The 15,372-nt window shown below is 39.4% G+C and overlaps 2 protein-coding genes across 14 annotated transcripts in view; one reads left to right on the top strand and one right to left on the bottom strand.

Annotated features, from left to right (window-relative positions):
* MAGI3 (membrane associated guanylate kinase, WW and PDZ domain containing 3) overlaps positions 1-4,688 on the top strand; it is a 212,105-nt gene extending 207,417 nt beyond the window's left edge. For 5 of the 6 annotated variants that reach the window (XM_077839043.1, XM_077839044.1, XM_077839042.1 and 2 more), the window contains 2 exons: positions 1,173-1,311; positions 3,583-4,688. In XM_077839043.1, the coding sequence (XP_077695169.1) occupies positions 1,173-1,311; positions 3,583-4,616 (1,173 nt within the window). In that variant the 3' untranslated portion in view covers positions 4,617-4,688. Of the gene's footprint in view, positions 1-1,172; positions 1,312-3,066; positions 3,156-3,582 lie in introns of all 6 variants that reach the window. The other variant, XM_077839047.1, reaches the window with a different exon arrangement.
* The window catches only part of PHTF1 (putative homeodomain transcription factor 1), a 129,593-nt gene that overhangs the window by 94,116 nt on the left and 20,105 nt on the right, over positions 1-15,372 (bottom strand). For 4 of the 8 annotated variants that reach the window (XM_077839049.1, XM_077839048.1, XM_077839050.1 and 1 more), the window contains 3 exons: positions 14,795-14,950; positions 9,949-10,044; positions 9,184-9,309 (listed from right to left, as the gene is read on the bottom strand). In XM_077839049.1, the coding sequence (XP_077695175.1) occupies positions 9,184-9,309; positions 9,949-10,044; positions 14,795-14,950 (378 nt within the window). Of the gene's footprint in view, positions 1-6,921; positions 8,725-9,183; positions 9,310-9,948; positions 10,045-14,794; positions 14,951-15,372 lie in introns of those variants that run through there. The other 4 variants (XM_077839052.1, XM_077839053.1, XM_077839054.1 and 1 more) reach the window with 2 other exon arrangements.

Below are 15,372 nucleotides of genomic sequence, written 5' to 3'. Positions count from 1 at the left end.
TGATTCTTGCAAGGACCACTTCTCATCGCTGCTGTTGCAGAGGTCAGAGGGATGAATAGATGCAATGCTCAGAACAAAACATAAGGAGTGATGTCAATGACAACTGAGGGAGCAGGTTCTGGAAACAGGAGGTACCTCTAAATTCTTCCTGGCCAGGACAGAACGTTTCCGTGCCTAGATAAGCTTGTACGCTAGTCTGTGCTCTCCAGGCTTTCCCAATTCAGCCACTGAAATGGAACTAGGCCTTTCCCAGCCCCAATTTAAGTAGTACATTTGGATACTGACACAAAGGAGTTCTAATAACCCAGTTTGCAGCTGGTTTGAACACTAGATGGTAAAACGCACCTCGGCCCTGTGTTTTTCCAAATGGCTGTATGTCGTCGTCCTCATTCATTTATTATTGTATTAGTGCTCCATGATCATAGGGTTCTATGTGGGACTATCACCTTCAGTAATGTTTTATGAAACTGATCTAAGTAAGATACATGCTCTTTAAACTGCAACTTTTATGCAGTAGTGACACCTAATGGAAAATCAGTTTAATTGCAAGATGGACCTCATAATCTTTCATGGGTTAGAACCCAAATGCTTGGATATTCTGACATCCATTATCTGATACGTTTGTAAATTTGCATCAAAGTCCGTAAAGCTGATATCTCACTAGTCGGGACTGAGCTAGTATTGTCGTACAGTGATCTCTCTCAGAATAATAAATCCTTTCCTTTATGAGCAACCCTCTCAGCTATATTAATATAAGGGTGTTTGGTTGTAATTTTAGAGTAATTACCACATACACATGATTTTAAGTATCTTCATGGTGCAAGTCTTTATAACAGAGCATCAACAAATTACTTTTATGGAGTGAAGATGTACTCAAGAACATGGATGTATTAAACATTTATCAAATGGAAAATTCATTTCAAGTAACCTGAGCCCTTGTAGGGAAGCCAGCTTGGCAGAATATCTACATGAAGAATTCACTGAACAGCCCAATGGCTGAATTACATTAATTGTATATGTTAGTGGTTGTACGAGAGTGGGTTTCAGAGAATAGAAGGGACTAGGGAAAAGAAAAGCTTGAGTCGAGCTATGGCTTTTCCTATATTGAATAAGAATCCAGTTACAGTAGCTGTGCTTCATGAAGTTTAACCTGGCTGGTATTGTCTTTTCAGGTTGGTGACCAGATTGTTGAAATCAATGGCGAACCCACCCAAGGTATCACTCATACACGAGCCATCGAGCTGATTCAAGCAGGAGGAAATAAAGTTGTTCTTCTTCTGAGACCAGGGACTGGCTTGATACCAGATCATGGTAAGTTACAGGTTGTGCCAGTTTGTCCCGAGGGGACCGGGGGAAGGTGGTAAATAGAAATGTGTGTTGATTAATGTCTAAAGAGGTTGGATGCTGTTGTGTAAGCACTGAAGCTATTCAGCAATATCCTTCCATTTCTGCTGACTTTCAAGCTGCCTGTTTTCATACAAGCACAAATAATGTGACCAGGAAAAAAAAAAAAAACTGTTGCCACATAATAATTTTACTGAAAAACCTTGGAAAGTCGCCATGACATGTAATGTTGTTGCAAGTATTCTTTAGGCCATGCTTTGTTCTGATGCTCCCATCCATCTCCAACTTGATTTCTGTGTTTCTCTACACATATTATAATTAAAGACATAATTTGATTTTACATTTGAATAAAATCTCATATGGTATTGGGCTTCTGTCACGCTTCACAACCAAGATGATTATTTTTGTGGGTGCTTCAGTTTCTCTTATGAACTTAAACTGTAAAACGTTAAAAAACAAAACTTCTGAACGAGTGAAAGTTTTGCTCTTGGAATAGAAAACTTTAATTGTGACACTTGTTTTTTGCACATAAGGCAGCAAAGCACAAATCCCTAAGCAAATTGCTTGGGCAGAAATGCCTATAAGAGCTTTGACTGAGTTCAACTGCAGGGCATGCTCCAAAATCAAAGCTATTTGTGGCTGTCACAGTATTTCAAAGCAGAGCACATTAAGAGCAAGAGAATTTATTCCTCCCCATGCCAATTCTATCCTTTCAACCCTTCGCAGCTGCTGTAAGGCTTTAGACAGGAAAGTATTTAAACCATGTAAGGATCCTTCTTATAGCGTAACAGCTCTGTAGTAAAATTGGAATGGTTAGATACAGAGCCACTTTCCCTTTGTAAAAGCCCATGACTTTCATAAACAAATTAAAATCTGACACCTTGAACCTTCAAGCATAGTGTAGCCTATGCAAGTTTGTAGCATTCTATTATATGTAGGCAGGACTCGACCTCCACTTACAGATGAAATTGTCTAAAAACGTTTTCCTATATTTTTCCCTTCTCCCCACTGAGCTAGAAAATAACTTAAAACATCATGGTCCTAAAATACACTGCCTGGTTCCATCAGAGCAAATAGTACAAAGAATAAAAGCAAAGTATCTCTGAACTACAGGAAGACTTAGTCTTGTTTTTATCCTTTTTGTTAGATCCCCTCAATTGTCTTCTATTGAGATCACATGTATCTCCTACTGAGATAGCCCTTATGCTAGTAAGGCTTGGTTAATTAGTATTTTGAAAACTTAAAACAGATCTCTTGAGATACTGCTGAATTTTTAGGCTAGGCTACCCTCTAAGAGTGTAGTAAACCTTTGTATGCCTTGTGTGTCTCCCCTAAAAATAAATATTAAACACATCTGTGCCCATAAACAAGAAAGGAGCCCCTCTAAGTGAATTCCAGGTCTCTCTATTGACCGTAGGTATTTAAGCATACAATTACAAACCTAAGATCTGTTTTGCTTTTTCATGCAGTTATAAGTATTTGGCACAGAAGTGTGCTGCCTTTCATAACAATAGCAGCTGTCAGTAATATTCCACAGCTCCCTCCCCCACAGAATTCTGCCAGGCCTAAGTGCAGCAATTTAGTGGGGAGGGGGGTGGCTCTTCCATACTATCACCCTGTTGGCTCTTGTGTTCTGCATTTGAATCGTACACTTCTAGTGAAAGCTTTTGCTTCCTGTGATTTTTGGTATATAGTCCTGGGCTTTTTCTCTTCCTTATTCAGGTCTGGCTCCTTCCAGTTTGTGCTCCTACATGAAACCTGAACAACATTAAGGCTTTCAGTGCTTTTCTTGGTCTTTCCTTAAAGACTTGGTAAATCTGCATGTCTTGTGATTCACCTCTTTTTTTTCTTTAAGTACATTGCTATAAATAGTAACCTCACCTTCTCCCTGTTTTCAGTATTCTTTTGGTATGAATTGCAACAGTGTAGGATAGGGATTTTTAATTCTGCTGCGTGAGGCCTATAGCTATGCTGAACCTCACAAGCCCTTACCAGCATTCTTAGCCTGTATTTTTCCCAAAAAAGTTGTTTTCTGTGAGCTAAAAATTTAAGTTTACAGCTGAATGAGGAAATCTCCTTTGTTTAGTGTGTTATAGAATATAAGTTTGTTGTTTTTTTTTTTTAAAAAGTGTTTAGATCACGTTGTGGAAGTTCATTACATTAAGATATTTTAGATAAATGTTTGTGAATATTGGTTAAGTGATTTTTTGTCACACCATTGTGCTGCTTCACTTCCAGGTGATCAAGATAGTTTTAATCCATCATCCTCAAATATAATATATGATGAACAGCCACCATTACCCACCTCTGCAGTATGTGATTTACCAGTACTGGAAGACGCTTTAGCGAATGTTCACATATCTGAGAAACTGGAAGAAGCTAAAAACACTGTGCCTGAAAAGAAAAGCACTTTAACTGAAAACCAGTCTAAGCCGAAACATATGTCTTCTACCCAGGAGCATATGAAGAGATGGGACCAGCCTACCAGTTTAGATTTAGTAACTGATGACGACATTAGAAGAGAGAGAGCAGAGAGTCCAAAAAAATTGGGCACATCTGGGGAATTGCAGCAAGCAGGGCTCCACAGTCCAAGAAAAAGTGAGACACAAAACACACACAGCAATCTCTTAGACCAGTGTGAGCAACCCAGGAGAGGTGGGAATACACACACACAAATCAATTTAAAAGAAACTTCCAGAGGAAACAGAGGCAGATCTGCCAGTCCCCAAAAGCATCCCAAAAAAGAAGAAAGTGGGGACAAGTCAGACAAGTTACTAGACTCTCAAGATAAAATAGCTGGTGGTGATGGTGATGTTGAGACTAATGAAAAATCAGGAGTAACACAGCAAGACAGAAAGCAGAACATTGCTGGAAAGAAGAAGAAGTGGTCTCAAGAGAGAAAAAACCCAAGAGCAGATGAAAAGACTCTTCCATTAAATAAGGCCAATGAGCCTAGGAAAAGAGTAGATGAAGATGAAAAAGCCAATACTGGAGAGCCAACTTCTAGCGACTTCAAAACTGCAAGTCTTTCTGATGTTTCACAGCTTTCCAAGGGAAAAAAAGGTAGGCTCCAAACACAAGATCCAGTTATTCTGAACAAAGACCACACAGAAAAAGGTTTGGAGCCAACTGATGAAACCAAAGATGATGGAATTTCAAAACCTGAATGCAGCTTTCCAGTTAAGAAAGCACCAATAACTCCTGGACCTTGGAAGGTACCAAGTGCAAGTAAAGTCACAAAAGCAACAGGTGTCACTGAAAAACGGGTTTGACTGAAACATTTTTAGAACATGTTTTAATCAGGTTTCTAATATGGTCAATTAAAAGCATCTTTTTTCCACAAAGTTGTCATTTTTCAGAAATTAACTCCAGGGGCTGGAAAGTACATTTGATTTGTTCTTAAATTAACTAAGCTGCATGAAGGAGCTCTTCCATAAGCTGCTGTCCCCTCATCCTTTGAAGGCAGTGTCCTGCTGCTCTCTCAACATTGCACTGCTAAGGCTTTCTCAGATAGTATTGTGAGTTTCTGAACAAACTTTAATGCCTATATTGCCAATGTGATCATGACTCACTTCTTGTGCCAAGTTATCTACTGTAGCCAATCAATTTAATCCTCCTGGTAGGTTTTCCCCAGACTCAAAGCCAAGATTTTGTTTGAAAATAGCTATTTTCTCAAAGGCATGTCGCATGTTTATATAGGGGAATAATTAAGACTTCTCACAACTTCAGTAAGAAGGTGAGTGTGCTGGTTCTATCAACTCTAGGGCAGCAAATGAGCCACTGATGCTGCCCCACTGGATTCTTTTTCTTAAAGTTCCTAATAGCCCATGTGAAATTTAAAAGGATAATTGCATTTTGGTGTGATCTATGGGGTTAGTTTTGCTTTCTAGGAGCAAAACAAATTTGCTTAATTCATTTAAGGTAATTATAGTAACTATCTGCAAAACATGTATTGCTAACACATTTTGAAGACTAAGTGGTGAAATCCTGGCCCTGTTAAGTTACTGGCAAAAACACCCATTGGCTTCAGTGGGGCCATGATTTTATCTTGTCAGTTCTTTGGATATAAGGAATGGATGTGGTGCTATGCTTTCAACCTCCCTCTGGTACTGTATGTCAAAGCACCACATACGGTATGTTTTAAAAATACTTAGAAATGTCCCATCTTTACCTGTAAAACTAAAAATTGATATGTAAAAGCAGTATTTGAAACAGAAAATCCTGCTGTTGCAAACTCAGACAGAACCAACCACCACCAACAGCTTCTTAAAAAAAAGTCCCTCTTACCTGTGCCTACTATTAGAAATCTCCTGTTTTATTTGTGTGTAATTGCTTTTGGTTGAGTGAGAAATAGTTGACATACAGGGTACATGAGACTTAATATCTATTGTTTGGGCTTCAATATGTATTTAAATAACATTGAGGAATGTTAAGATATTTTTATATCAGTTAACTGTAGGACTAGCAGTCTGCAGAAATTTCATGGTTTGATTTACTCAATAGCATTAATGGATTTGATTTCCTGACCTGTGCTAGGTTTTCAGTGACTGCAAATAAAAAAAAAAAAAAACAGTAAAAGGGGCTGGGCCAGTTCACAAAAGCAGAGGAAAAAGGTAAGGAAAGTCAAGATCAGTTGCTGTACCCTTGTGTTAAACTAATCTGACTTGCTCATTAAAAATATAATTGAACTGCTGCTAAGTTGATTAGCCTCCCAAAGCTTAAAAAAATCAGTTTTGACTGGAAGCTAGAAACTTTTGAAATAGACAACTACTCAGCAGTAGGCTTAAATGAACAGTGCTTTAAAATCTGTTTATTTTACAACATCTGAACTGTCCTCTGCTGCTTCACATTTTATGAATCCATCAATTTGCTGTAGCATAAAGTGTACAAATCCTCAATATTGTAGAGTTTGACTGTGAAAGTATGAGTTAGCCTATGTAGATATTAATCCTGTATTCTTGGTTGATAAACCTGTGGGATCCTCTTAAGTTGTATGCACTTGTTTAACCATTGAGAATAGTACCAAATTCAGAAATTTAATACCAAGATGAATTAGCACCACTGAAATTGTTATCAGCAAGTACCCATCCATCCAAATGCTGTTTTCTAATTGTTAACGTTGTGACCTGCTTTGGTGTCCTCTGTTTGTGAGTCTTTTCCAGAGAACTTGTACCTGTACTTACTGTATAAGGTGACTTAGCAATGTGGCCTTGGAATGCTAAGCAACATATGGATGTACTGGATGTAAATGTTTATATATTGTACAGCACCTTTATATACACACTGAGGTTCTGACTAGAGAGACCTGTAAATCGCTCATTATTTTTTATATAGATATATTAAAAAGAAACTCCCATTCACAGCCTGTTCATTCTTGCACTTTTAAATGTTAGCTGTAGACTCATTTTACAATGATGCGGTCTGCATTAGAACTGTTTTAACTAAATATACAGCCCTAAACATCCATATTTTCCACTGATAAATTGCCTTTGTCATCTGAAAGTTACCTTACCTCCCTTTAAGTGTAACATACTCAGCCACAGTCCTGCAAAATATAGTACCAGCTGTTTGATGGAGTTTGCTTCCATGGATTTATTTGTATTTTAAATGTCACTTTTTACATTTTTACTAATTTTCATTGTACAGAAAATAGCTTTGCATAAACAATTTACTACAAAAAATGACCTATGTCATCGTCCCTTTATGGTGTGAGATGGAACAGTGGATTTAAAGGAATCCTTTTCTCTCAGACAATATTAGTCCTATGACTGACTTACTATTTATTGGAAACTAGCAAAGTCACCAGCTGCACTTACAGCATAACAATTTCTCCTAGGGAGGTGGCTTTAATCTACAAATGGTATGAGGAAAGAATCTAACCTCCCCATAATGAGATCTCACATTCCTTCCTCTCAACTGGTTTTCACCATCAGTCCTTACCCCAGAGAGCCATTTACTTCTTTGTCCAAGGTTCCGTATCAGGAGTGTTACATAAAAGGCACCTATCCTTTAAGAGGCTGTGCATTAGAATAGGGGAATCTTCTTCTGTTCCACTTTTACCACATCTGACTTCTACTTACCTGTGTAACAAAGGTAAGGTACTATAGAAGTAGAAAGCACTAATATTTTCCAGAATGCTTTAACAGCCCTATTGACCTACCTTGTCAAAACTAACCAAATCATTACCAAAGATTTGAAGTGTTATATGTAAATTGTTACTCTATTCAGTTTTCTAGCTGCTACCAGTCTTGTGAAAAGTGTTTATATACTGATGGTGCTTTACAGAGCGAGCTGTTGTAGAGAACAAGTGTTACCATATTCCCTCTAGGAGAATGCTTTGCTTGTTCTATTAGGGCTTATCAATCAAGAATAATGAGTTTGAAGAACACTTAATTATAAGAAAACTCTAGTCTCTCCTGGTGCGTGCAGCAGAGTGGCTTTAATGTTGCTGTGCAACTGAAAGTTTAACTGCTAAGTGCCCTTGGAGGCAATATCTGTCTTGGGTGGACTGACCTTTCATGAAAGGCTGCAGTTGCACAGAATAAAGGTCCAAAGCAGACTTGGCCTCTCTAGCCTAAAGGCACTTATTTAAATGTTTTGTTTACTTGAAGCTACTACACACATGCACTTGTCTGTCAAATGGGGCACTGGAAGAAGACTGAAAGAGGAACAGGGATCTGCTCTAATATGTAAAGGTAGACAGCAGAATTTTAAACTCTACTCCCTAACCATCCAAAACCTGGAATGTTGTTCTGGACAGTTATTAGGAAAGTGAGTCCTCTTGTCAAGGCTTTAACACCCTATTTTAACAAATGAAGAGCTTATTTAGATCTTAAAGCAGTAATTGGGAGTCATAATACTGACTGACTGCAGTGAAATTACAGTCTCATGTTAACTGAGAGGAAATGGAGAAGCTGCCACATCAAGTTAGTTGTGTAACAGAGCCAACCTGCTGCAGTAACTTATCTATCCATATAGAAATAGGCTTTAACAGGACCACAGACACAAGCTATTGTATACAGAATCCCATATAATTGTTTTCCTACTGTTTTGAGGCCCCTCCAAAATGTGTGGCTGCTGCATACTTTAGCCCCTACTTAATAGGGAAATGCCCTTAGAACAGTGTCACTCTGTTGGACAAAACAAGTTTTGTTTACTTAGTGTGCAAGGTCTGGGCTGCCCTCACAAGTTAAACTAGTTTATTCTGTAGGCTCTGAAACTAAGCAATGTAAGAAAACATCTTTGATACATAAAGAAATATGCCAAAATTTAGAACCACCTCTGTCTCAAGCCAATGTCTTGCTTCTATCCAGTGTCCTGATGATTTGATAATCCTCACAGCCTTGAGGGCAGGCTAGTTCATGGTTTGATTTTCCATAACTGAAAACAGAGGTTAGGAATTGGTATTTATGAGAGACTTCAAATAAAAAAGCAAAACAAGAAGTCTCTTGAATAAATTACAGCCATTGTAAAAAAGGGAACATGCAGCTGCTAGGCTTTGAAAGACTGAGTAAAATGCATATTACATAATGGTTTAGGCATGCTAGTAAACTAACAATTGAGGCAGCCAAAAACTTGTAGTTTTAGGACTGTCAAGCACACAAGCAGGTTTTTGGGGTGTAGTAATCTGAATTTATTCAGTCACCATTCCTGCTGTCCTAACACATGAGTGGGTTTGCCCCAAAACACAGATAGGAGGGGGAACACAGGTGAAGCAACTGTACTAATGACAGTAAGTTAGTGGCAAAACCAGAATTAGACCCAGGTCTTCCATAAGTCAGTTGGGTACCAGTCTCCTAGAACATCCTCCTTGCCATCTCAAATGGCAGCTACACTTACTCTGATATTGAATCCAAGAAGATCACTTATAACACCTGAGATGGCAGACAGGATCACAACTCGTGTGATGTTGTAGATTAAAGGGTTCATAGTCAGGCCATAGAGTCTAAATGGTGTGTCTAACTCCTGTAATGAGAAAATGGAAGTTAGATCTGGACCCAGTTGTAGTCACCAACATTTCCAATTACTCTGATAGCCTGCTATACCTCAGACAGACTTCTGCCAACCAGAGCCTGCAAAATCCATTGGGTATATTAGATAGGCATCTCTGCCTCCTCAGGGCTGAAGAATTTCACTGACCCTATCATAGAGGTTGAAAATCTTCCTTATGGCAACACTTAGTAGGCTGGTTAACAGTTTAGAATTTTAACTCTGGGAAGCCTCCTGTAGGTGTCACACACCAGGCTCCTTCCCATCCTGTCTAGTAATAAATGACTGGAATCCTAAAATTCTGCTGAGGGAGAATGAGGAAACAAGACAGTACAGCCGGTATGACAAGTCAGTTCTCCACCTTCTTATTCTTATGCACATTACTACTGTTAACACCCAGCACCTCAGTCATAGATAACCCTATTGTGCGAGGCACTGTATAAAGACAGTGTCCTTTACCCCAGAGAGCTTACAGGCTAAGACAGACAACTGATGAGAATACAAGGAAGAAATGAGATGACATTGGTCAGCATGACAGGCACTGACTGATCTCAGCACACTAGAGACCTAACTGTCTTTTTTGGTAGGCAACAAGAGTTAAGGATAGGAACTCACCTTCAGTAGCTTTGTAGACAGTTTTAAAACATTGTTCACTAGAGAGAGCTGTTCTTTCTTGTTTGGCTTCTTTTCCATCTTTAAGTATAAGTTGATCTGTGACAGAAACAGGTATTAGAGCAGATTTTACATTCAATCACTTCACCCAAGTCACAGCTGTTTACAGCACAGGGACCAGTCAGTTGTGAAGACCTATGCAAAAAAGTCACTACCCTGCCCATGGAATGGTGCTTACTTGCAGTTTAAGTGCAGCAGTAATAGATTAACAAACATCCAATTTTCCCCAGAGTGATAGGGTTCTTCTCACCCCCAGCTATCAACCAAAAATGAACAACATTTGGGCCTGGATAACTGGCTTTTTTCTTTTAAGCCTGCTGTAGGAGGAGCTGCTCTATTATGAATAAAAAAATTCAAAGGGGTCTTAAAAAAAGCACTAAGCTGAAATGAGGGAGGAGTTATTTGAACCACAAAGATCACTTTCATACTAGAAAACAGAGTACTTGTGGCACCTGAGAGACTAAAATTTGAGCATAAGCTTTCGTGAGCTACAGCTCACTTCATCGGATGAATTCAGTGGAAAATACAGTGGGGAGATTTATATACACAGAGAACATGAAACAATGGGTGTTACCATACACACTGTAACCAGAGTGATCAGTTAAGGTGATTACCAGTAGGAGAGCAGGGGGGGAACCTTTTGTAGTGATAATCAAGGTGGGCCATTTCCAGCAGTTGACTAGAACATCTGAGGAACAGTGGGGGTGGAGGGGGGAATAAACATGGGGAAATCAGAGTAACAGCCGTGTTAGTCTGTATTCGCAAAAAGAAAAGGAGTACTTGTGGCACCTTAGAGACTAACCAATTTATTTGAGCATGAGCTTTTGTGAGCTACAGCTCACTTTTTCATAGATTCATAGATATTTAGGTCAGAAGGGACCATTATGATCATCTAGTCTGACCTCCTGCACAACGCAGGCCACAGAATTTCACCCACCACTCTTACAAAAAAAAAAAAAACTCACACCTATATCTGTGCTATTGAAGTCCTCAAATTGTAGTTTAAAGACCTCAAGGAGCAGAGAATCCTCCAGCAAGTGACCCGTGCCCCATGCTACAGAGGAAGGCGAAAAACCTCCAGGGCCTCTTCCAATCTGCCCTGGAGGAAAATTCCTTCCCGACCCCAAATATGGCGATCAGCTAAACCCTGAGCATATGGGCAAGATTCATCAGCCAGATACTACAGAAAATTCTTTCCCAGGTAACTTGGATCTTACCCCATCTAAAACCCATCACAGGCCATTGGGCCTATTTACCATGAATATTTAATTACCAAAACCATGTTATCCCATCATACCATCTCCTCCATAAACTTATCGAGTTTAATCTTAAAGCAAGATAGATCTTTTGCCCCCACTACTTCCCTCGGAAGGCTATTCCAAAACTTCACTCCTCTGATGGTTAGAAACCTTCGTCTAATTTCTAATCTAAATTTCCTAGTGGCCAGTTTATATCCATTTGTTCTTGTGTCCACATTGGTACTGAGTTTAAATAATTCCTCTCCCTCTCTGGTATTTATCCCTCTGATATATTTATAGAGAGCAATCATATCTCCCCTCAGCCTTCTTTTAGTTAGGCTAAACAAGCCAAGCTCCCTGAGTCTCCTTTCATAAGACAAGTTTTCCATTCCTCGGATCATCCTAGTAGCCCTTCTCTGTACCTGTTCCAGTTTGAATTCATCCTTCTTAAACATGGGAGACCAGAACTGCACACAGTACTCCAGGTGAGGTCTCACCAGTGCCTTATATAACGGTACTAAAACCTCCTTATCCCTACTGGAAATACCTCTCCTGATGCATCCCAAGACGACATTAGCTTTTTTCACAGCCATATCACATTGGCAGCTCATAGTCATCCTATGATCAACCAATACTCCAAGGTCCTTTTCCTCCTCCGTTACTTCTAGTTGATGCGTCCCTAGCTTATAACTAAAATTCTTGTTATTAATCCCTAAATGCATGACCTTACACTTCTCACTATTAAATTTCATCCTATTCCTATTACTCCAGTTTACAAGGTCATCCAGATCCTCCTGTAGGGTATCCCTGTCCTTCTCTAAATTAGCAATACCTCCCAGCTTTGTATCATCTGCAAACTTTATTAGCACACTCCCACTTTTTGTGCCCAGGTCAGTAATAAAAAGATTAAATAAGATTGGTCCCAAAACCGATCCCTGAGGAACTCCACTGGTAACCTCCCTCCAACTTGACAGTTCACCTTTCAGTAGGACCCGTTGTAGTCTCCCCTTTAACCAATTCCCTATCCACCTTTCAATATTCCTATTGATGCCCATCTTATCCAATTTAACTAATAATTCCCCATGTGGCACCATATCAAACGCCTTACTAAAATCTAAGTAAATTAGATCCACTGCGTTTCCTTTATCTAAAAAATCTGTTACTTTCTCAAAGAAGGAGATCAGGTTGGTTTGGCACGATCTACCTTTTGTAAAACCATGTTGTATTTTGTCCCAATTACCATTGACTTCAATGTCCTTAACTACCTTCTCCTTCAAAATTTTTTCCAAGACCTTGCATACTACAGATGTCAAACTAACAGGCCTATAATTACTTGGATCACTTTTTTTCCCTTTCTTAAAAATAGGAACTATGTTAGCAATCCTCCAATCATACGGTACAACCCCTGAGTTTACAGATTCATTAAAAATTCTTGCTAATGGGCTTGCAATTTCTTGTGCCAATTCTTTTAATATTCTTGGATGAAGATTATCTGGGCCCCCCGATTTAGTCCCATTAAGCTGTTTGAGTTTCGCTTCTACCTCAGATATGGTGATGTCTACCTCCATATCCTCATTCCCATTTATCATGCTACCATTATCCCTAAGATCCTCTTTAGTCTTATTAAAGACTGAGGCAAAGTATTTGTTTAGATATTGGGCCATGCCTAGATTATCCTTGACCTCCACTCCATCCTCAGTTTTTAGCGGTCCCACTTCTTCTTTCTTTGTTTTCTTCCTATTTATATGACTATAGAACCTTTTACTATTGGTTTTAATTCCCTTTGCAAGGTCCAACTCTACTTGACTTTTAGCCTGTCTCACTTTATCCCTACATATTCTGACCTCAATAAGGTAGCTTGCCTTACTGATCCCTCCCTTCTTCCACTCCCTATATGCTTTCTGCTTTTTCTTAATTACCTCTCTAAGATGCTTGCTCATCCAGCTTGGTCTACAACTCCTGCCTATGAATTTTTTCCCCTTTCTTGGGATGCAGGCTTCCGATAGCTTCTGCAGCTTTAATTTAAAATAATCCCAGGCCTCCTCTACCTTTAAACCCATAAATTCTTCAGTCCAATCCACTTCCCTAACTAATTTCCTTAATTTTTGAAAGTCAGCCCTTTTGAAATCAAAAACCTTAGTTGCAGATTTATTTTTGTTAATCCTTCCATTCAGTTTGAACTGAATTAGCTCATGATCACTTGAGCCAAGATTATCCCCTACAACCATTTCCTCTATGAGGTCCTCATTACTCACCAAGACCAAATCTAAAATAGCATCCCCTCTAGTCGGTTCAGCAACTACTTGCTGAAGGAATCCATCAGCTATCGCATCTAGGAAAATCTGAGCCCTATTATTATTACTAGCACTCGTCCTCCAGTCTATATCTGGGAAGTTAAAGTCTCCCATGATCACACAGTTTCCATTAGTATTTACTTTATTAAAAACATTAAAAAGGGCTCTATCCATATCCAAATTAGATCCCGGCGGTCTATAGCACACCCCAAGCACTATCCCAGGGGAGGCTCTAATAGTTTTCTTCCCCAATTTAATTTTTGCCCAGACAGACTCAGTCATATCCACTTCCGGTATGCATCTGATGAAGTGAGCTGTAGCTCACGAAAGCTCATGCTCAAATAAATTGGTTAGTCTCTAAGGTGCCACAAGTACTCCTTTTCTTCATGGGGAAATCGTTTTCCTTTGTGTAATGACCCATCCACTCCCAGTCTCTATTCAAGGCCAGTCCTTGCTTACAGACAGCCCCCCAGCCTGAAGCAAATACCAGCAACCACACAACAGAACCACTAACCCAGGAACCTATCCTTGCAACAAAGCCTGTTGCCAACTGTGTCCACATATCTATTCAGGGGACACCATCATAGGGCCTAATCACATCAGCCACACTATCAGAAGCTCGTTCACCTACACATCTACCAATGTGACATATGCCATCATGTGCCAGCAATGCCCCTCTGCCACGTACATTGGTCAAACTGGACAATCTCTATGTAAAAGAATAAATGGACACAAATCGGACGTCAAGAATTATAACATTCAAAAACCAGTTGGAGAACACTTCAATCTCTTTGATCGCTCGATTACAGACCTAAAAGTTGCAATTCTTCAACAAAAAAACTTCAAAAACAGACTAACGAGAGACTGCTGAATTGGAATTAATTTGGAAACTGTACACAATTAACTTAGTCTTGAATAGAGACTGCTGGAAATGGCCCACCTTGATCACTACAAAAGGTCCCCTCCCCCGCTCTCCTGCTGGTAATAGCTCACCTTAAGTGATCACTCTCTGGTTACAGTGTGTACGGTAACACCCATTGTTTCATGTTCTCTATGTATATAAGTCTCCCCACTGTATTCTCCACTGAATGCATCCGATGAAGTGAGCTGTAGCTGTAGCTTTATGCTCAAATAAATTGGTTAGTCTTTAAAGTGCCACAAGTACTCCTGTTCTTTTTGCGAATACAGACTAATACGGCTGCTACTCTGATGCCAGAAAACAGTAAGCCCATGGAGGGTGACCTGCAGCTGAGATACCTGTTCAGTGAGCAGGATTGAAATATTACTATATTTTTTGTTGGTTTCAGAGCCCAATGATGCCAGGCGCAGTAGAAAAAGGAGGAGGGCTGTTTCCCAGATGAGGAACTCCCAGTTGTAAGCTGCATTCAGGAATGTTTTATGCCCTTTTAAAACCTGTATTAAACAAAACAATGAAATTGGCAAATAAACTGAAATGTTCCTATTCACCTACCATAAACACTTCTATTCAACACATAGAAGCAGCTATGGCCTGTGTGACCACCATAACATCTATCAGCCAAAGCAATTTGCCACCCACAAATACATGAATAAAGGTAGGACAGTAATTAAAGTGAAGACAGACCAGTTTATATCAGCCTGATTAATATATTAATAATCATTCTCTTTATCCCTGCTATCTGATAGCTAGATACTCTGAAGAGTGCTGCCCAATGTAAATGCATTTTGATTATTAAAGGAAGTGATTGCTGAGGGAAAGGCTCATCTAAACGACACTGGATCCCAACATTACTACACTCAATGCAAAGCCAAAGTCGAGAAGGGCAGTTAACTAGCGAAAGCATAAGCATTCATCT

This window comes from Eretmochelys imbricata, chromosome 21 (assembly GCF_965152235.1).
Source record: "Eretmochelys imbricata isolate rEreImb1 chromosome 21, rEreImb1.hap1, whole genome shotgun sequence".
Classification (NCBI taxonomy): Eukaryota; Metazoa; Chordata; order Testudines; family Cheloniidae; genus Eretmochelys; species Eretmochelys imbricata.
Note: the sequence above shows the minus strand (reverse complement) of the source record. Positions and strands in the feature narration are given on the sequence as shown.